Source organism: Carcharodon carcharias, chromosome 19, assembly GCF_017639515.1.
Source record: "Carcharodon carcharias isolate sCarCar2 chromosome 19, sCarCar2.pri, whole genome shotgun sequence".
NCBI lineage: Eukaryota > Metazoa > Chordata > Chondrichthyes > Lamniformes > Lamnidae > Carcharodon > Carcharodon carcharias.
In genome coordinates, this window is record NC_054485.1 from 34830201 (window position 1) to 34852825 (window position 22625).

General features: G+C 39.0%; 1 protein-coding gene across 4 annotated transcripts in view; it reads right to left on the minus strand.

Moving 5' to 3' along the window:
- macf1a (microtubule actin crosslinking factor 1a) overlaps positions 1 to 22625 on the minus strand; it is a 651250-nt gene that overhangs the window by 293050 nt on the left and 335575 nt on the right. For all 4 annotated transcript variants that reach the window (XM_041213072.1, XM_041213073.1, XM_041213071.1 and 1 more), the window contains 5 exons: positions 11440 to 11559; positions 10564 to 10659; positions 8484 to 8611; positions 4592 to 4685; positions 3536 to 3690 (listed from right to left, as the gene is read on the minus strand). In XM_041213072.1, coding sequence (XP_041069006.1) covers positions 3536 to 3690; positions 4592 to 4685; positions 8484 to 8611; positions 10564 to 10659; positions 11440 to 11559 — 593 coding nt within the window. The remainder of the gene's footprint in view (positions 1 to 3535; positions 3691 to 4591; positions 4686 to 8483; positions 8612 to 10563; positions 10660 to 11439; positions 11560 to 22625) is intronic.

The window sequence follows — 22625 nt, forward strand, 5'->3', positions numbered from 1 at the left end:
TAATGTGTATAATGTTACTGGAAATTATTTTTAAATTGAACCTTTAGTAGGGTCTGTGTCTATGTGTGTGGCTTAATTGGATTAAAGCCAGCTAGTCTGGGTGCTTTGATGTATCGTAGAGATGTTACTTAGATAAACATAAAGATAAAAGGTAAAGTGCAATTTGCATTTGTCGAATAAAGCATTCAAAAGGATGGGTAAAATCTTGCACCTATAGCTGGGAGACACCAAGCAATGTGGTTATATTACTAATAAAATTGATGGAATGAAAAGATTACTCTTAGAAGTAAAATTTTAAAAACCTAGTAATACAATGGAAAATTTACATTCAAAGGGATATCTAGGTATAAACAGAAAGGAGTTTGTGTGTGAGAGTCAGAGGCATTTAACATCTAACCAACCTGTAAGCCTACAACTGTGTCTGAAAAGGAACCAAATTGAAAGGAACCTCATATTGCATTCTTAAGGTCAAATGTGCTTTGCCTAGTGTCTGTTTAAAATTGTAACATCTTTACCTACTCCACCCTGTATACATGGAAAGACTTTCCCTTCACACACAAAATCTTTAAACATTTCTGCAACCTGCTCCTCAGACTTCTCTTGGGTAAACTGTTAACACATTCCCACTTCTTTACCTATCACTGATTCTTCCTGTTTTAATTGTACACAAACCACTGATTTTTCCTGTGCCTGAACCTCAGGACCCACAGTACTTATATTTCCAAAACTTTTCTGCACCCCAATAATTCCAACAGATTTTCCCAGTAATTTCCAACACACTGTGTGTGCCCCACTTTATTACAATGAAAACACCTCAATTTTTGAATGTCATTCATACCCTCAGCACCTTCCTTTTTATTCTGAGAAAAAGCTTCTTGGGAATTTCCAGCTACTCCTCCTCTTCCCCGACTACCTATCTTCCTACTTTCTATCCTTTTCTGATTTAAAAGGGTGATGAGAAAAAGGTTTAGCTCTATGAACTAACTCAATTATCAGCTATCTCTGCTGCTTGCCTTACAGAATCAACCCTCTGTTCCTCCAAGAATTCTCATTACTGAAGGAATTAAATCTTTAAATTCTTCCAAAATAATTGCTTCCGTAAGAGCTGCATATTTTGTCTCTATTTTTAATGCCTGTATCCACCAGTTAAAGTTACTTTACTTTAGTCTCTCAACTCAATATAAGTTTGCCCAAGCTGTTTTCTCATATTCCTAAATTTCTGCCTGTATGCCTCAGGAACCAACTCATATGCACTCAAAATAGCCACATCATAATTCACTGATACCTCTTCAGGTAGCAAAGCATATACCTCATGCACTCTACCCACCAACCTGTAACAATAATGTCCAAATTTCCTGTGGCTATTTCATCTGTTTAGCTATCTTCTCAAATTAAATAAAGGATGCTTCAATATCTTTTTCCTCAAACTTTGGAAGAGCTTGTATAAATTTAAACATCTGCCCACTGGGTTCTACTCTGGAAATAAGTCCTTCCTCACCTCCTGGTATCTCTTTTAACTGCCAATGTTTTCAGTTGAAATTCTCTCTGTCTTTCCTCCTCCTCTATCTTCACAATTTCTAACTCACTTTGAAATGCCCTCTTTCCTTTGCTTCTAATTCAAGATTTTCCAGTTCCTCTGCTTGTTCAAATTCAACTGTCTTCATTTGTAACTGAAGTCTCACTACCTCCAGCTGTGACTCACTAGTGTCAGGTATCACTTCTAACTGTAAATGCTGTTTGCTATATCTTTAATTACATCTAATTTCCTAGCCCCCGCAGGTGACCCCAATTGTAATTTATCCGCCAACTCTTAACTTACTCTTGGTTACTTTTTGTAACCCAATCAGAGTTATATCTTCTACTCCCAGACAAGTCTTAGCAATTGCCAAAACCATCTTGCAGTCTCACCACTTAAAAAAAATCTCACCAACTCCTGAATTTAAAATACTTCTCAGACTCGTAACCTTAAGATTCACCAATTCCAAACCAATCAAGGAATTACAAATATTATTCCCGGGTGAGCCCCCAGTTGTTATGACACAGCATTTGGTAAAGGGGTGAGCTGCTTAATTCCCACAGGGAAACTGGAACAACTGTCATAATCTATATTTTCAATTGGTATGTTTGCAATGCAGTTCTGAATTGAGTAATAAGATCACCAAGCCTCAAGCGGTTCTTCTTATATAAAACTAAATAAAACACTTATTAATTTGGTTCCTTTTTAGATATAGTTGTAGGCTTATAGGCAGGTTAGATGTTAAATGCCTCTGACTCTCACACACACTCCTGTCTGTTTATACCTAGCTGCCCCTTTGAATGTAAGTTTTCCATTGTATTACTAGGTTTTTAAAATTTTACCTCTCCTAACAATAATCCTTTCATTCCACCAATTTTATTAGTAATATAAACACATCGCTTGGTGTCTCCCAGCCAGGTGCATGATTTTACCCATTCTTTTGAATGGTTTATTCAACAAATGCAAATTGCACTTTACCGTTTATCTTTATGTTTATCTAATTAACATCTCAAGCTACTATACATTAAAGCACCCACCCAGTTGGCTTCACACACACATACACGTCATGTTTCAGAAACCTGGGTGACCAAAATGGTTTCTGGTTGAAGGCAGCTGCACTTTTAAATGTGCCACTACCTCAGTGAACTGTGGGTGTGTGAAATATGTTCAACACCCACCAAGATGAAATGCAGGGAGGGCAGGGGGGTAGGGGGGGCTGCCGGATACAGGAGGTGGGAATCTGGGCTCTGGTGTTATTTTGCCTAAGGCATGGAGCCCCTCTGGCTATGCAAAAATTCGGGCCTGAGTATTTGAAGTAGTGAAGCATAATTCTATTCCTGCACTGATGATCCTGCACTTCAATAAGCACAAAAATGTCTGTTTTACAAAATACAGCTCTAAATGCTCCTCTCATGAGTTGGCTATAGGCCGAGTATGAATATTCATGGCCACACAATCTCACTGAAAAATTAAGAATATGGCATGCTTACCACTTCACTTTTCAGAAAACTGACCACAGGTGCTCATCACAATTTTAGAAATGCCCATCTTAACAGTAGCTTAGTAGGGATATCATTCCAATCAAGGTGTTACCTTACTGTGGGCTAAATTTCATACTACAATCTGGTAACATCTTTGTGTCAACCACTTTGGTCAATTTTTTGATATATTACACAAATATAGAAAGTGCTGAATGATATTTTGCAGCTTAACAATAAAAGAAAAGATATAGCAATTATGCAAAACAGCTCGCTGGATTGTAACAGCTCTGATTAAAGAAATGACAAATGCACAAGATCACAAATCACAATTGCATTTATTCCTGAAAACATTGATAGGTGGTGGTGGAAAGGATAGTTATGTCTCTTACTGTTTTCTTACATGTGTATTCATTTCTGATGTGCACATAAGGAATCCATATGCAACAATTTGAATTTATGTTCTGTTAATAGGTAAAGTTGCATGTGTATCAATGTAAAAATGAGTGGGTCGTGCAAATAAATGTATGGTGAAACTTACCTCATAATAATCTGTTCTACCTGATAATATTTCTCATCCCGGAGAATCTGCACGTCAATTTGCAGCTGTCGCATTAATCGCTCACACTCCTCTAAGTACATAACCACCTCAGTTTCATATTGAACCTGCTGGCATGACTCCAAGTGAGCAGCATCCTGGGGAAAAAAAAAGTTGAATTCAGTATAATTCAATCTAAGTCCACGAATCTCCGACATGATTTACAAGACTGATGTTCATTTGGAGAAGTTTATTCGCTAGTGAGTGAATCATATCGTTGAGGGAAAATAATGGTTTATTCCATATAGACCAATGTGTATATTATGACCCAAATAAATATTAATTTATCTTCATTTGCTGCTCATGATGTGGTGTCCACCACATTTGGGAGACCAAGCCCAGACTGGGTGATCATTTTGCAGAACACTTCCATTCGGTCTGCAAGCATGACCCCGAGCTTCCATTCTGACCTTCCTGTCCTAGACCTGCTGCAGTGTTCAAATGAAGCACAACACAAACTCGAGGGGTAGCACCTTAATTTTCAACTGAGCATTGTACAGCTTTCTGAACTTAACATTAAGTTCAACAATTTTAGATCATAATCCCTGCCCCATTTTGTTTTTCTTTGCTGGTTTGTTTTTTTCCCCTCTTGTTTCTCTCATTTCCTTAGCTTTCAGATGGCAGTTATACAGGATACTGCCTTTCATACTTCTTCTAGGCACATTTTTTTGTTCTTTTACTTGTTCCATTACCACTCTCTTTGGCCTTGAACCACGAAGCCTTTTGCCATTTAATTTCTCCTGCCTCCACACTATCGCATACCTTCCCTTTTGTTATTATTCCCATCCATCTCCATTCCACTTGCTCAAAACCTATTACACTTCTAACTTTTTCTGATGAAACATCACAGACCTGAAATGTTAACTCTGTTTCTCTCTCCACAGATGCTGCCAGGTCAGAGTATTTCCAGAATTTTTTTTATTATGATATATATAATTAATCTATCCTCACTGGACAAAGACATTAGAAACCATCTCTGTATTGTTCTTCTCTACTTACCGCTTGCAGGGTATTTTTAGCCAATGTCAATTTTTCCTCGCAGTTTAAAGCTCCATTTTGGATCTTGTTGGCAATCTGCAGCAGCAGTTCTAGCCTAAAGAAGTATAACATAAGAGGAGAAATTGATTTCATGTTAAGCAGAAGGTCTTCCTTAGAGGCAGTCTATAGCAACTAACTAAATGTTTATCTTTTTAAGGAGATTTGTTCTCACAATGTCACTTGGCTCTGGTACAACACAGTTAAAGCAGAAAGGGCAGTAACACATTCAAATTTCATATGGTGTAAATTATTAGAGATAAACCTCTATCGTGATCTGCAACAGTAAAAAGCTATAAAATTTATCATCTTTTCCTGATAGTGTTCAAATTGAACATTTTGCTGAAGAGATTAGATTCTGTCTCTGCTGCGCTAAAACAAATTGGTGAAAAAAGAGACACGTTGAAGCTTTTCATCTTGCACTCATCAGGATACTACGCAAGAATACCAATATAAAAGGGGAAAACAACAAGTTAAACTGTATGTGAAGAGAGTTCTGATTGGTTAGCAAGTAGACTCTGATTGGTAGAGGTGTTGCTGTGGATAATGTACCAGTAATGGCAACTGACAGTTAACTGCCAAGCATTGTTTGAAATTTAAATCAGGTAGCTTGACCCTGATTAGTCAAGGCATTACACTAAGGAATGAGTCAGTGAATGGCTGTCGCTTATTTTGTTTAGCTGAAACAGATGCAATGTGTGTACATGTTCTTTCTGTCTGCAAAGAACAGGGCCCGATGTACTAATATATGTAGCTCTGTCGATACAAATGCACCACATTACCAAAATATTGCTATTCTTGAGAAGTGTCCTGATGAGTGCAAGGCGAAAAGTTTTGACATGTCTCTTTTTTCAGCAATACTCAAGTTCTGTACTATGGCAAATTGGAAAACGAAAAAGCACAAACAGAAGAATTAATTCGGATTCTTTTCAGCATTAACAATTGTAGCATGTGATTAAATGCAAATCCTGGCTCTCTAACAAGCAATAGGAAATGTTCATATAGAACAGTGGGAAAGACCGACTGATATTGAAATAGTTGTGAAATACCAGATGTTTGATCTGTATTGTAAAGGACAAGTCATATATGACAGTTCACACCCTTGGGGATTGGAAACCAGAAACTGCTTTTTAATGTCTAAAAAATACATTTACTGAGACAAACTAAGATAATACAAACAAGCATTTTCCTTAAAAAACTGTATAAATATATAAATCCAAAAGCTGTATAAATATATGCCTGCACCAAGGCTTCCCTGAACTATTTAAATCAAATTATTTGTTCCCAAACTAACATTAGAAACAGTGCTACAATAGAATTAGAGGTTTTTCTTCAAATTGCACTCAGATGTGGGCAATATCAGCAAGGTCACATTTGTTGGCCATTCCTTGTGGCTCAGTTCATGCACTTTGCCTTCAAGATAGAGGTTTGAGAGTTCAAGCTCTTGTTACGGCTGATGCAGTTGATAAAACAGAGTGATTTAAAAATCCCAGAGGGTACCTTTAAACAACTGTCATAACCTATAATTTTAAGTGTTATGTTTGAGATCTGAGTCTAAATTCATGAATTAGACCACCAGTTCTTGAGGTTTTACATTAAACTAAGTGAAACATTTTATTAATTTACACAGGTTCAAATATATATGCACATGGCTACAAATTACTATTATCGTAACTTTTGACAAATTTCCAAACTAATCTCCATTAAGGCAACAGCAACCCATAGACTTAACCAAACACCAAGCAAAGCATTTTCACCATATGAATTCAAAATGAGGTTCTTTTCACTTTGATCCCTGTGGAGCCAGTTGGAGACTTACAGCTGCCTTTTCATCTCTTCTTGCCTCTACCCTGCACACCCGAAAAATGAAGTAATATCTACCACCACTGATTGAATTCAAATTCTCATTGTCTCACCAGCCTCTTTGAACTTTAACATTTAACAATGAAACCCCTTTCATAGTAGCAATTTTATTGGTAATATAGACATATTGCTTAGTGGCTGCTAGAAAAGTGTCAGTTTTCACCCCAGTTCTTGAATGCTCTATTCAAAAAATGCAAGTGCATGCTATCTCCCTTACATATCCAAATTAGTACCCATCAAAGCACCCAGACTAGCTGGCACACGCGCAGACTGAACCTCTTAAAAGAAAAATATTTTCCAAAATATTATATACTTGTATATAATACTTGTATTATAGTAGCTTCATGACACACTACTTCTGGACTTCAGCACTTAATCTGGGTTGTTACTTCAGTGAAGTGTTGAAGACTGCAGCATGACAACAGGTATCCTTTAGAAGAGTTATTGAACAAGGCTCCATCTACTGTTCAGATAGATGCAAAAACTCTTCAAGATACTATTCATGGAAGCGCATGGAATTCCCCCAATGTCCTGGCCATCTTTCTTCTCTTAATCAGCGTCACCAAAAAATAGATTAACTGACCATCCATCACATTTACTGATTGTAATATCTGGCTGTGTTGCTGCATTTGCCTACAGTGATTGCAGTTCACGCAATTCACTGGATGCAGCACATTTTCAAATGTGCCAAGCTGTGCACTGTATCCAAAATTGCAAATTGTGTGAAGATCCACTTTATCATTAAAAAGAGCTAAATTTCTTCATCACATTCATGAATGAATTGAAGTGGATCAGCATGGTCTATTATACCATTTTAGCTTTTGCTTCAACTAGTCCAATAGTACCACTTTTATGAAGTCAGGTGTTTTCTTCTCCATTGGCCACCTGCAATTTACCAAGATTAGCAGAAGCCTGAAATATGTCTTCTGAGCACGCTCCAATGTTTCATATTTACTTCGATGTCAATTAGTCTTTCCCACACTGTTCCACATTAACATTGCCTTTTGCTGAACCTTTGGTTTGATATCTAGTTTCTCTGTTGACACATGCATGTCATGCAGGTAAGTTGCTTTGGTTTATCATTTTAAGTTTCAATCTCTTTATTATCCGCTTTGCTGGCGTTCTGCACCTTTCACTACTAGAGTGGGCACCATGCTGCCAACATTCCTGTCACCTCAAGTCTGTGACTTGCCAATACAGCCCATTTTGGGTGAAGGGTGAATGAGAAATGTGGAGCTATATGTAAACAGCAAATTTACTATACAGATCATTAGTTCTGTTATTTTCTAAAGAGTTAAACGTTCCAAATAGAGAAACAGATATTCAAGTCAGCTTATTTTGTTTATTGGAGAATGTACAGAACAGCATTCAAAGTACATAATCTCCAGGGCCTAATGTCTCACTGACACTGACGTAATCATAAGAGCCAAAAACATGGACTTAAGTTGCTAAAATCCTTCCAAAATCACTCTAGCATAGTGTAAAGTGTAAACCACGCTGTAGGTGTGGTTCAAGATTATTTTTTAAACCAATTTAGAATCAATCCGATATTAGCAAGACCCAGGTTTGCTGCTGTATCAGCCCCCGTCTATTTACCACACCTATTCTGTCCTGACTGTTTTATTAATAAATATAGTATGTTTCCATCTTGCACATGTTCAACATTAGGTGAAATATGAAAATAACGAATTTCAGTGGTGGAATTGCTTACTGAGAATCACAAGTGTAAACAATCCTATTCCCCAAATGTCTACCAACGAGCCACTTCAAGAATTGCTTGAACATAAGGATTTTTATCTTAAGGAGAGATTGAATGATTGCCTTCAAATGTTCATAAATGTTGTTCAAAAAATGAACTGATTAGAATGCTAAAAATGGAGCATTTAAATATACATCTGGGTTATTCTGCAGGGCATGGTGTACAAGTTCCACTTTAACCACAGATTGCACTTGCTTGCAAAACTGAAAGTATTATAAGAATACACAAACTAACCTTTCTACTGCAGGTCTGAGGGCCTTCTCTCGCTCTAACATTTCAATGATCAGTTTGCCCCATTCTTCTTCTACATCATTCGGGTGGTATCCTTGGGGAAGCAAAATTCGACCAAACTCTATCCAAACCTAAGAGAAAAGAAACAGGTGGTGCTGTTTAATTTATAAAAATATTGCCTAAGACTATAAGTTCCCGATTATAAAGGTATATGCATCTTGCGCATGAAGAAAAATGCTGCGCTTTTTTATAGATCCAGAACTAGAATTTGGATTAAATGGCAAACAGTCCAAAATAATAATGAAAACAAAATATTGCAGATGCTGGAGATCTGAAATAAAAACAACAAATGCTGGAAAATCTCAACAGGTCTGGCAGCACCTGTGGAGAAAAAGAGAGTTAACATTTTGACTCCAACATGACTCTCCTTCGGAACTGAAGAGAGGGGTTGAAACGTGATGAGTTTCGTGCTGTTGAAAAAGTGAGGCGGCAGGTGGGGGTTCCGATCACATGGAACAAAAAGGTCAGGACTAGGTTTGAGGGCGGGGGAGATTAAATACCAAAGATGTCATGAAACTAAAAGGCAGAGGGAGTGGTAATGGTGGTAGTAAAGAAACAAAGCATTGCTCCAGATTAATAGCAGAATAAAGGCTAGCTGTGTCTGAAAACATAAACATAAAAACAAGATACAAATTGGCACTTGGGGTGGGGGTAGGTGTCAATGTCAAAAGTGAGGATAACATTCAGGGTCTGAAGTTGTTGAACTCAATGTTTACTGCAGAAGGCTGTAGAGTGCCTAATTGGAAGATAAGGTGTTGTTCCTCCAGCTTGTGTTGGGCTTCACCAGAACACTGCAGTAGGCTGAGAGCAGAAGTGTGAGCATGAGAGCAAGGTGAATTCAAATTGCAAGTGACTGGAAAGTTGGGGTCATGCTTGTGGGCTGAGTGGAGGTGTTCCGCAAAGTGGTCATCAGTCTGTGTTTGGTCTCCCCAATGTACAGGAGATTACATTATGAGCAGCGAGTACAGTAGAGTAAGCTGAAAGTTACAAGTAAATTGCTGCTTTAGCTGCTTCAACACCCTGGTCCAACCCTTCAATCACTCCTGGAACATCATCCCCTTCCCATGGAGCCTTCCCATGCAATTGCAGGTGGTTTAACACCTGGCCCTTGACTTCTCTTCTCACTGTCCAAGGCCCCAAACACCCCGTCCAAACATAGCTTCAGGCCATGAACTGCCCTCCATTTTGATTCTGCCCCACCACCTGAGTGCCAGTTTGTATCTTGCTTTCATGTTTTTTAATTTCTGACAGAGCTGACCTTTATTTTGCTATCAACACCTATGCTGGGCCAATGCTTTGTTTCTTTATTACTGCCATTACATTTCTACCTTTTGTCAGGTCCAAAGAAGAGTCATATTGGATTTGAAACTCTCTCTCTCCACAGATGCTGTCGGACCTGCTGACTTTTTCCAGCACTTTCTGTTTTTAGTTAAAAACAACAAGAAGTATGTGCAAGCTCATTCTGCGCTGGAACAGCATTGTCCATTATATTGCTCAGGTTTTTCCACAGGCATCCAGATCACCCATCTGGAATTGACTTTAGGCTAACACTTGTGCAAGTGGGACATCTAATGCCAGACTCCTTCGTGAAATCAGGCTGTGCATGACTGCAACCTGTATTGCATGTATTCATGGTTGGAGGGGCCAAATCAATGATCCTGAAATGGTCTTTGGAGTGGCAGTCTCCAGTGGCCAAGTTTGTTTTTTAAACTTAACATGGAGTTAGGAGGAGGAGAAGTGGTCCTCCCAGGTCACATTAAAACCAAGGTTAGCTGGCAGCCACCATTCAATTCCCACACACACCCCTCCTTCTACAAGTGGACTCTCAGACTTGACTTGCATCAAAGCCAGCCTGGTTGTCCCCAAAAACGGCACTTACAGCTCACCAGTACTATCCAAATGAGATGCAGCCTCACCACTGAAATTTCAAGGCATTGCTTCATCACTACAATCAAACATTCTCAATTGATCAGATCACAATCTAATTTATGCTCAATCCAATTTCTAGCCCCCAATGTCTTACCTCAAATAATTTATATAAATGTTGTATTTGTGCCTTTTCTGCTTCTTTTGCTGGTATCTCTGTTTCTTTAAAATGTACATATTGGTTATAAAGTGCCTAGGGGAGGAAAGAGAAAAGAAACAGCAGTTCAAGCTTAAGACAACTGAATCCAAAAGCTTGCTGCATCATCTCACATTTGAGAACAAAACAATACAATTAATAATTCCACGCATATTTCTTTTTAGTTTCTGCACTACTGCTCCCACAATCAAACTTTTTCCATCAGCCAAAAGTTACAGCTGCCTGAGCCACAGGCTAACCAAAGCCTGCATAAATATCACTGTAAAGCTAATTTCAAGACAGTTTGTGCTCAATGAATTTGGCTTTGCCAATTTTTTCTCTTTTGTTCTGCTTCCCCAGATTGAGCACTGAAGATGATATGCAGCATTCCACCAATTACATTTCATCGAGAAGTTGGTAAAATTCATTCAATGAGCATATTGAATTTGAACATCAGTCAGTTGGCAACTCAGACTTCGAAAATCTGAGTAAGTCTAATTGCCCTATCCCTTAAGCAGATAAGAATTCAACACAAATCAAAATAGTAACAAGATATTTTTTAACCAAAATCAAATGCTAAAATTGCTTCACTTCAGGTGAATCCAAAGTCCATCAATTAAGACACAAGCAGTTATTCCATTCACTGCGAGCACAAGAATTGGGATGAGTATAACATACAATTCTCCATTTTATATTTGGAACTACCTTTTGTTCACATAATGGATGGGAAGAGTCCCTAAGATTCACCATTGTTGCCATCTGGATTAATTTAAATATTATATGGTTACGCAAACTTTTTTTTTTAAATGACATAGCATGATGATGTGGAGTGTTCACCTTAAGTTCTACAGGATTGTGTGGAAAAGCTTTATCAGACATAAGTATGATGTGCTGTCTGATCCACTGGAAGAGGTAGTTTACTTTATTCTGGTATTCCTGCCATTTGGAATCAACATCCTGGATAGTAAAACAGTAACAATAATTAAAAATGTTTTAAACAATAATTCACAAAAATTACAAAACTTAAGATATCAGCTGAACCACAAATGAAACAATATTTCAGCAAACTTAATTTTTGTGCATTTAAGCAATTGCACCACCTTCATCACCCCTGTTGTTTCATCAAAGAGCTTAGACACAGGACTGTAAAAAGGGATAACGTAGCTACACAACCCAAATAAGTCAAAGAAACCTAGATGTCCCTGTACAAATTTAAAATGGACATCTTTTTTATACCCCGAATTAACAAAAACTCATCAAGCTTGAAGGTAAGTTGCTATGTCATTTAAGCCATATTTTTCATTCAGTAATTATGTTAATGAATGGCTAGGCTGATTAATAAAACATAAAGGTACAAAGAAATGTAGTTCAATAAAATTCACACATTTGATTAGCTCCTTTAAATCCATTCTGGAGAAGAATGCTATTGCAATAATGGTAATACAAATACATTTTCAGGTTGATTATGTTAAAAAGCAAATCACGCCTGACAAACTTGATTAAATGTTTCGATAAAATTCCCTAAGGGTTTATGAAGGTAGCGCAGTTGATGTTGTGCATATGAACATTGCAGAACAAAATCAAGGAAGTGCCACATAATACTGGTTAGCCAAATGGAAGCCCATGGGCTTCGGCAAAGGGAATATGCAATTGACTGAAACTGAATGCAGAGAGCAGAGAGCAGTGGAGAAACTGTTTGGCAGACTGGAGGGAAGTATAGAGTCAAGTCATTCGTGAATTGGTATTAGGGCTACAGCTCTTTTTAAGAACATAGGAACATAAGAAAAAGGAGGAGTAGGCCATTTGGCCCCTCCAGGCTGCCCCACCATTCAATAAGATCATGGCTGATCTGCCCCAGGCCTCAGCTCCTCTTCCGTGCCAGCTCCTCATAATCCTCAACCCAATATTTCAAAAATCTATCCCTCTCCTCTTTAAATACTTTCAGTGATCTAGCCTCCACAACTCTCTGGGGTAGAGAATTCCAGACATTCACTACCTTCAGAGAAGAAATTCCTTTGTAACTCAGCTTTAAATGAGTGCCCCTTATTCTGTAACTATGTCCCCTAGTTCAAGATTCCTCCACTAGTGGAAACATCTTCTCAACATCTACCTTGTCAAGCCCCCTCAGAATCTTGTATGTTTCAGTGACATGACCCCTCATTCTTCTAAACTCTAATGAATAAAGGCCTAATCTGTTTAGCCGTTCTTGATAAGTCAACCCCTTCATCCCAGAAATCGGCTTAGAGAATCTCTTTTGAACTGCCTCCAATGCCAGTATATCCTTTCTTAAATACGGGGACCAAAACTGCACAAAGTACTCCAGGTGCGGCCTCACCAACACCATGTATAGTTGTAACAAGACTTCCCTATTTTTAAACTCCAACCCTCTAGCAATACAGGGCAAAATTCCATTTGCCTTCTTAATTACTTGCTGTGTCCACATGCTAACTTTGTATGCTTCATGCACAAGAACACCCAGATCATTCTGTGCCGCACTTTTTTGGAGTCTCTCTCCATTTAAATAATAGTCTGTCTTTTGATTTTTCCTACCAAAGTGCATAACTTCACACTTGCCTACATAAAACTCCATCTGCCAAGTTTTTGCCCACTCACTCAACCTGTCTATATCCCCTTGCAGATTCCTTATGCTTTCATCACAACATGCCCTCCCACATATTTTAATATCAGCAGAAAATTTGGATACATTACATTCTGCCCCCTCCTCCAAGTCATTAACATAGATAGCAAATAATTGAGACCCTAGGGCTGATCCTCGTGGCACTCCACTAATTATGTCTTTCCAACCTGAAAATGACCCATTAATCCCGACTCTCTGTCTTGTGTGTGTGTTAACCAATCCTCAATCTATGTTAATACATTACCCCCAATACCATGAGTTCCTCTCTTGTGCAATAACATTTTATGTGGAACCTTATCGACTGTCTCCTGGAAATCCAAATACATTACATTTGCCGGTTCCCCTTTATCAACTCTGCTTGTTATATACTCAAAGAGCTCTAGCAAATTTGTCAAACATGATTTCCCTTTCACAAAACCATGCTGACTGTTTGATTGCGTTAAACTTTTCTAAATGTCCTATTTCTTCCTTAATTATGGATTCTAGCACTTTGCCATTTTCCCAATGACAGGCGATATATTAATAATCTAGACTTGGGTATAAAACTTTGAAATACAGTTAACAGTGAAAATGATGGTAGCAGACTTCAGAGTGCATAGACAGACTGTTAAACTGTTGAGACAAGTGGTAGATGAAATTTAATGCAGAAATGTGAAGTGATGCATTTTGGAAGGGTTAGTAGTAAGAGGGAGTTGCTGTGAAACCATACTTTACATCAAAAGATGATTTTTGAATTTAGTCGTCTCCTGAAAAACAGATAAATCGTCCTCTACATCTTTAAATCACCTCGGAGCCGAGAGCAGCAGAATTGCCAAATTCAGCCTTGAAGCCAGCCAAGGCACCAATATTCAAGAGTCATACGCTCCTTTAATTTTACTGGATTCTAAATTACTTAATCTATCCTCCCTACACTGTAATCTATTTATTTGTATGAACCTCGAATGTGTGTGTGTGAAAGTCAGAGCACTGTTTATTATTTTTACTTAGACTGAACTAGGTACAATAAAACTTATCCTTCTTTTAAAAGCAACCCAAGAAACCTGGCTGATCATGTTTTTTATGGCCACAGCACACAAACAGTTAAACACATGGAACTGGCAAGTATATCCATTTAAATAAAAACCTATTGCGATCAAACGAAGTCAGAGAAAAGGCGGGGAGCCATTTGACCCCTCCTCCCCTAATTGTATCAGAGTATAAATTAAATGGTACAATTATAGAGGGAGCGCAGGAACAGGGAGGCCTGGAGGTTCATGTAGATAAATTTTTGAAGGTGACAGAACAAGTCAATAATGGTGTTAAAAAAACAGATGAGATCATGAATTGAAGCGATTCCCTCTTTGCTGTACAATTCCATGATTCCATGCCGATAGTAAATTAATTTTTGTCAGTATGAATATCACATATGCAATTCTTTGGTTAACATACAAATGACAATGGTTTAATAAACTCAAACATTCAAGTTTTTATTTCAGTCTGGGAGATATGCATTGTTATTTATGGCAAAGTTATTAATTTGGTGAAACTTCACACTAAGATAAGCAGAAAACAGAAGTAACTTTGGGTATAATTTTCAAACCTCCTTAACTACAGTATACAAAAGGACAGGAAAGCAGCTGATACAAAATACTTGTTTTAAAAGGAAAAGAAGGATAAACCATGTAACTAAAGATTGGTTCATCTAATGTCAGTAATAGTTAAATTCTTAATATCCATTAAAGGAAATCAAATTACTAAGCAGAAGGAAATAAATAAAATAATCAAGGATAGGCAGCATAAATTTGTTCAGGGCAAGTTTGACAAATGTAATTGTGTTTTTTTTTAAATCAGTTAAATCGATGAAGAGACAGGAGTGCATGTAGCACATATGAATTTTCAGAAAGGCATTTGATAAAGTGCGCCAAGAGTTTACTTGGAAAAGTTCAAGTGTATTGTACAATAAGAAACAGAGAAATATGGGTAGAAAGTTTGGAATAGACATTAAACAATGATAGCATAAAGAAGCTATGCTCAGACTGGAGAAGTCTGAGCAACCCCAAAAGGAAGTGCTGGGCCCATTTTTGATCCTGGTACATATAGGTCGTTTGGACTTGGGCATAAGGAATGCAACTTGACCTTTGCTGCTGACACAAAAGTAGGACATCTGGCAGTGAGGAAGACTGCTAAACAACTTCAGGAAAAGATAGCCAGGTTAATGCAATGGTCAGACAAATGGCAATGAAATTTAGTATGGATAAGTGAGGCAATACATTCTTGGAAAATTTGAGAGCCTACTCAATAGCAAAACATGGAATGTTGCAGATGAAAAATGATGACTAAGAGTTTAAATACATACTTCCCTGAGAGTGCAAATAGTGTCATGAGGTTATGCTTCCTTATTTTTTGGAATTATGATTTTTCAACTTTCAACTGACTGGAAATGTTGCAATTTGAACTGAGACAGGGCAAAGTGCTTAAAAATGCAAGGCCATATTCCAAGGTGAAGGTGAGAAACAAACAAATCACCCGTAGGGGAGTGTGAAGAGTGAGGCATTTCCCATAATCCAGACACCCGTTGAAACTCGTAACTATGGAAGAGATATTAAAAATGGATAGTACTGGATATTGAATCCATGGCAATCAAAGACAGAAACACCCAAAATCTCTTGGAAATACCTAATGGGTAAAGCATTTCAAGGCAAGGCTGTCCAGCCACCAGAGAAAAATTGCTAGTGACACAGGCGGTGTCAAGAAAGTCTTCAGCAGAGGAAAAAGGCTGAAGACTGTGGTCGCTCCCTCTCTCTCTTCTGAAATAAGAATGTCACCCAGTTTGTGAAGTCAGATCTACCAGAAACCTACCAGCAAGCCGAGATATAATAACTGCAAAATATTCTACATCTGACCACATCCAAGAAACCAGCTAACCCAAATCAGGCACAGCGTTTAAAGCCTATGCCCCAAGGTCAAAGGACACTTAACCAAATATTCTTTTATCTTTTCTTTCATTGGACTCTAACTCCCCTTATTTCTGATATGTGTGCATGAGTCCCATATGACTGCATGAGGGCCGAATGCCTGACATTGCGTGTTTATTATTTTTCTTGGGGCTAGCAGTTAATAAACCTGCTCTAAGAGAATGGGAGCTGAGAGTCAGAGCTGAGGTCTAAAAAGAGCTAAGCTGAGAGTCAGAGCAGAGATTCAAAAAGAGTGGGAGCTGGATTCGGGGCTGAAAACAATGTGAAGATAGAGCGAGTGTTCTGGAGTGACTCGAGGCTAAAAGCAGCACAAGGACAGAGTGAGAATTCCAGGAAGATTCGGGGCTATAAGTGGCGCTAGGATGGAGCAAGAGTTTGGAGAAGACTTGGGGCTAAAAGCAGCTTGAGGACAGAACGAGAGTTCTGGGGAGACTCGGGCTGACCAGATTGGAGAGGCAAGTGAGAATGGTATAAAAAGGCACGAAAAACAGAGGCCGAGACCGGAGAGGAGAGGCCAGGGAGAGCGATATAAAAGGGTGCAAAAAGCAAGCGGCCGAGACCAGAGAGGACAGGCATACCCTCAGGACCTTCAGGCGGTGGAGTTCGAAGTGACATCACAATTCAAAAAGTGACGTGATACAGGAGAGGCAGCTGATAAGTAGGGTCAGGTGAATACTTCTACTTCTTTTTCTACTAATTAAACTGCTGCAGTCCATTAGCCTAAACAAAATAAGGTAAGGACTTTGGTCTGTAGTGGGAGTGTTTGGAGTGGGTGTGTTTGGAGTGGAATAAGGCCTCGAGCTTAATTAGTATTCTTTAAAGGGAGTAACTAACAAGTTTAATCTAAAGGGAAGTCATGGCAGCAGAGCTCGTACCCGTAAATGCTCCTCCTGCACTATGTGGCAAGTCATGGACAATTCCAGTTGCCCTAGCAACCATCTGCAGGAGTATCCCCAGCTGCAGCTACTGGCTAACCACATTTTGGGGCTGGAGCTGTGGGTGGATTCACTGTGGAGCATCGCAATGCTGAGATTATCGTGGACAGCACACTCAGTGAGGTAGTCACACCACAGGTAAAGACTGAACAGGCAGAATGAGGATGGGTGACCACCAGGCAGATTAGAGGAAGGCAGGTAGTCTAGGAGTCCCCTGTGCCCATCCCCCTCTCTAATAGATATACCTTTTTGGATACTGTTGGGGGAGCCTACTTCTCAGGGGAAAGCAGCAGGAGCCAAGTCCATGGCACCACGGGTGGCTCTGCTGCACAAGAAGGGAGGAAGAAGAGTGGCAGGGCTATAGTGACAAGGGATGGAATAGGAAAGGGAACAGAGGCATTTCTGCAGCAGCAAAAGAGACACCAGGATGGTATGTTGCATCCCTGGTGCCAGGATCAAGGGTGTTTTGGAGAGGCTACAGGGCATTCTGAAGGGGGAGGGTGAACAGCTAGTGGTCGTGGTACATATTGGTACCAACGACATAGGTAAAAAAAAAAAAGGGGGGGAGATTTGGTCCTACAAGCTGAATATAGGGACTTAGAACGTAAATTAAAAAGTAGGACCTCAAAGGTAGCAATCTCAGGATTACTACCAGTGCCACGTGCTCACGAGAAATAACAGGATATATCAGATGAATACGTAGCTGAAGAAATGGCGTAGGAGGAAGGGTTTCAGATTCCAAGGACATTGGGACCAGTTCTGGGGAAGGTGGGGCCAATACAATCAGGACAGGTTGCATCTGGGCAGGACCGGGACCAATGCCCTTTGTGGAGTGGGGGTGGTGTTTGTTAGTGTGGTCAGGGAGGGTTTAAACTAGAATGGCAGGGGGATGGGAATCCGAGCAGGGAGACAGGGGTGGGGGAAACGAGGATAGAAACACGACAGAAAAATAAGAAGCAAAAGTGGAAGGCAGAAAAAAAAGGCGAAAAACAAATGGGGTCATAGTGCAAAATAAAGCTAAGATGACTAACAAGGTTAAAAAGACAAGTCTAAAGGCATTGTATCTTAATGTAAAGAGCATTTGCAATAAGATAGATGAATTGACAGCGCAAATAGATATAAACAGTTATGATATGGTTGCAATGATGGAGACATGGCTGCAGGGTGACCAAGGATGGTAACGTCCAGGGGTATTCAATATTTAGGAAGGACAAATACAAAGGGAAAAGGAGGTGGGGCAGCATTCTTAAGTAAAGGAAGAAATAAATGCAATAGTGAGGAAGGATATTGGCTCAGAAAATTATGCTGTGGAACCTGTTTGGGTAGAGATAAGAAACACCAAGGGACAGAAAACATTGGTGGGGATTGTATATAGGCCCCGAAACAGTAATGGAAATATAAGGGAAGGCATTAAACAGGAAATTAGAAACCCATGCAACAAGGGTACAACTGTGATCATAGATTGGACAAACCAAATTAGCAATAATACTCTGGAGGGGGATTTCTTGGAGTGTGTACATGATGGTTTATTTTAGAACAATAAGTTGAGGAACTGACTAGAAAGCAGGCTGTCCTAGACTGGGTATTGTGCAATGAGAAAAGATTAATTAACAATCTTGTTTTGAGGGATCCCTTGGAGAAAGGCAACCATGAAATGATAGAATTGTTCATTAGGATGAAGAAGTTGAATCCAAACTAGGGTCCTGAATCTAAGTAAAGGGTACTCCGAGGGTATGAGGCACGAGTTGACAATGATGGACTGAGGAACCTTACTACAAAAGCTGACAGTGGATAGGCAATGGCTAATGTTTAAGGAACATATGAATGAATTACAATTATTCATTCCTGTCTGGCACAAAAATAAAACAGGAAAGGTGGCTCAACCATGACTTTCAAAATAAATTAGGGATAGTATTAGATCCAAAGAGGAGACACATAAAATTGCCAGAAAAAAAACAGCAAGCTTGAGGATTGGGAGCAGTTTAGAATTCAGCAAAAGTGGACAAAAAGTATGATCAAGAAGGGGAAAATGGAGTATGAGTAAACTTGCAAGGAACATAAAAACTAATTAAAAGCTTCTATAAATATGTGAACAGAAAAAGATTAGCAAATACAAACATAGGTCCCTACAGTCAGAAATGGGGGAAATTATAATGGGGAACAAATAAATGGCATAAGTATTGGACACATATTTTGGTTCTGTCTTCACAAAAGAGGACACAAATAATTTCCCAGAAATGTTAGGGAACTAATGAGAGGGAGGAATTGAAGAAAATCAGTATTAGTAAAAAAAATGGTGCTAGAGAAATTAATGGAGGTAAAGGCTGAAAAATCCCCTGGGCCTGATAATCTACACCCCAGAGTACTAAAAGAAGTGGCCCTGGAAATATTGGATGCACTGATGATCATCTTCTAAAATTCTATACACTCTGGAGCAGTTCCTACAGATTGCAGGGTGGAAAATGTAACCCCACTATTTCAAAAAGGAGGGAGAGAAAAAAAAGAGAATTACAGACCAGTTAGCCTAACATCAGTAGTGGGAAAAATGCTAGAGTATTATAAAAGATGTGGTAACAGAAAACTTGGATAGCATTAATGGGATTAGACAAATCAGCATAGGTTTATGAAAGGGAAATCATGCTTAGCTAATCTACTGGAGTTTTTTTTTGAGGGTGTAACTAGTAGAATAGATAAGGGAGAATCAGTGGATGTGGTGCATTTGGATTTCAAGAAGGCTTTTGATAAGGTCCCACATAAGAGAGGCTAGTGGGCAAAATTAAAGCGCATGGGATTGCGGGTAATATAGTGGCATGGACTGAGAATTAGTTGACAGACCGGAAACAGAAAGTGGGAATAAATGGGTCTTTTTCCAGTTGGCAGGAGGTGACTAGTGGTGTACCGCAGGGATCAGTGCTTGGCCCCAGCTATTCATGATAAATAACTTGAATGAGTGAACCAAATGCAATATTTCCAAGTTTGCTGACGACTCAAAACTGGGCAGGGTTGTGCAGTTGTGAGGAGCACCCAAGGAGACTTCAGTGCAATTTAGACAAGTTGTGTGGGCAAACACATGGCAGATGCAGTATAATGTAGATAAGTGTGAAGTTATATGCTTCAGTGTGAAAAACAGAAAGGCAGAGTATTATTTAAATGGTGATATATTGGGAAATGTGAACATACAAAGGGATCTGGGTGTCCCTGTACACCAGTCAATGAAAGCAAATAGGCAGGTGCAGCAAACAATTAGGTAGGCAAATGGTATGTTGGCCTTCATTGCTAGAGGATTTGAGTTCAGAAGTAGGGATGTCTTATTGCAGTTATACAGGGCCTTGGTGAGACCACACCTGGAGTATTGTGTGCAGTTTTGGTCTCTCTACCGAAGAATGGGTATACTTGCCATAGAGGGAGTGCAGTGAAGGTTCACCAGGCTGATACCAAGGATGGCAGGGCTGTCATATGAGGAGAGGTTGATTATTGGTTTGACTGGGCCTGTATTCAATAGAGTTTAGAAGAATTAGAGGGGATCTGATTGAAATGTATAAAATTCTAACAGGGCTAGACAGACTGGATACAGGGAGGATGTTTCCCTTGGTTGGGGCCACAGTCTCATGATAAGGGGCAGGCCATTCAGGACTGAGATGAGGAAAAATTTCTTCACTCAGAGGGTGGTCAACCTGTGAAATTCTGCACCACAGAAAGCTGTGGAGACCTGATCACTGAGTACATTTGGGAAAGAAATTAATAATTTTTTGGCTATTAGAGGCATCAAGAAGGATGGAGAGAAATCTGGAACATGGTGTTGAGATAGAGGAACAGCCATGATCATATTGAATGACGGAGCAGGCTCGAAGGGCAGAATGACCTATTTCTGCTCCTAGTTTGTGTGTTTGACTCAAGAATACCTTGTTTGATTGGGTCCTTATTGTTCAGAGCTTAATTAGTTAAATATGTTCCGATTTGGAAAAGGCATATCTTTGTGAAAAAGGAACTTAAACATTTGTTGTGACCCACTGAGGAAGTTGAATAGAGGGGAGCCAGGTCGTCCCTTCTCATCTGGTCATCATAAAATATAAATCCATAAAAAAGAATAGAATTTTGGATTTCACACATAGTAGTACAATGTACAGGGTAAAGTAGTGACCATGGATTTATACACAAATGTTTGCTAGGCCACAGAATACTTTATGCAGTTTTGAGTGGGCCATTTTAGAAAAGGAAAAATTGTTGAGTGTGTAGATTTACCAGGATGATACCAGGGATGTGATGCAGTAGTTTTAAGCAGACACTTGAGTTACTGTAACAATTCGCAATAGAGCAGTTTAACAGAGGCTTTTAAAATTCTGAGGAGTTTTAATAGAGTTGTAGGAAATGTGCATCTTTTTGTACTTTTTAAAACTTTCTGTATTTTATATGAACTCCTCGTAGTTGAAGGGTTAACTCTAAATGTTTGCTTAGGATGTACAGCCTGTGTGACTTCAGTCAAATCGAAGTCACACTGTAGCTGGAATTGAAGGTATAATGTGAATATCAAAAGGCAAGTAGGGCAAATGGCCAAAACTATGTTACCAGTTGTGATCGAAGGATATACTTTAAAATACACAGGTCAACGGGCTAAATGAGTGGAAGCGTTATAAAGTTCAGCAAGAGGTTAAGCAGTTTGTCGTTAACATTTTCCTGCATAAGTGTTGAGGATATCCCGTTTGCAGGTCCTTGACTATTGACAAATTAAATGACAGCAAAAATAGAACACACCAAGACTCCTGGCTGCCAAGGATAAAAGAACTCACTTGAATAGGTTCAGCGCATGGATTTCAAGAAGACACAAAGAGAGGAGAGGTGTCACAAGCTGTCCAAGCCCCTAGTGTGGTGAGAAGTAAGAACCATCTAAACTAAGATATCGACTGTCATTGTTTGTTAAGTATAACTTTTTGTTGCTTAATAAATTGTCCTGATATGTCCACATTAAGTGTCTCCTCATCAGAGATTTATGGTTTGGTCTTGAAACCCCTTACAGAGTGAATATAGAAAGATTATTTTCTATTATTCGGGAGTCAGTGAGGAGGGATCATCAATTTAGAATTGAGAATGTAAGGGGAGACGTTAGAGAAATTTCTTTACACAGATTTGATTCATGCATGGAATGCTTAGCCAAAGGGGTGACTGAAGCAGAGACCAATGCATCTTTTCAGGGAAAATGCCATAATTATTTTAAACATAGTAAGGTGCAAGACTCTGGGGAAAGAGCAGCAGTGGAATTTGTTCTGAATTTGTCTAGAAAAGAAACAATCCACTAGGTGGTTTCTTTTTGTGCTGTAAAGTTCAATAGTTATATGAAGCAATAAACCATTTCTACACAAAATCTACTTCCTTTTTCAGGGATTTCATTAGGGTTTGAAGTACAAGCACGCTGAGAATTGCCATGAGAGATTGAAATTTCCAGGTTACACAAAACACTAATTTTATTCAAGTCTGAGGATAAGAGCCAAATTGGACGAG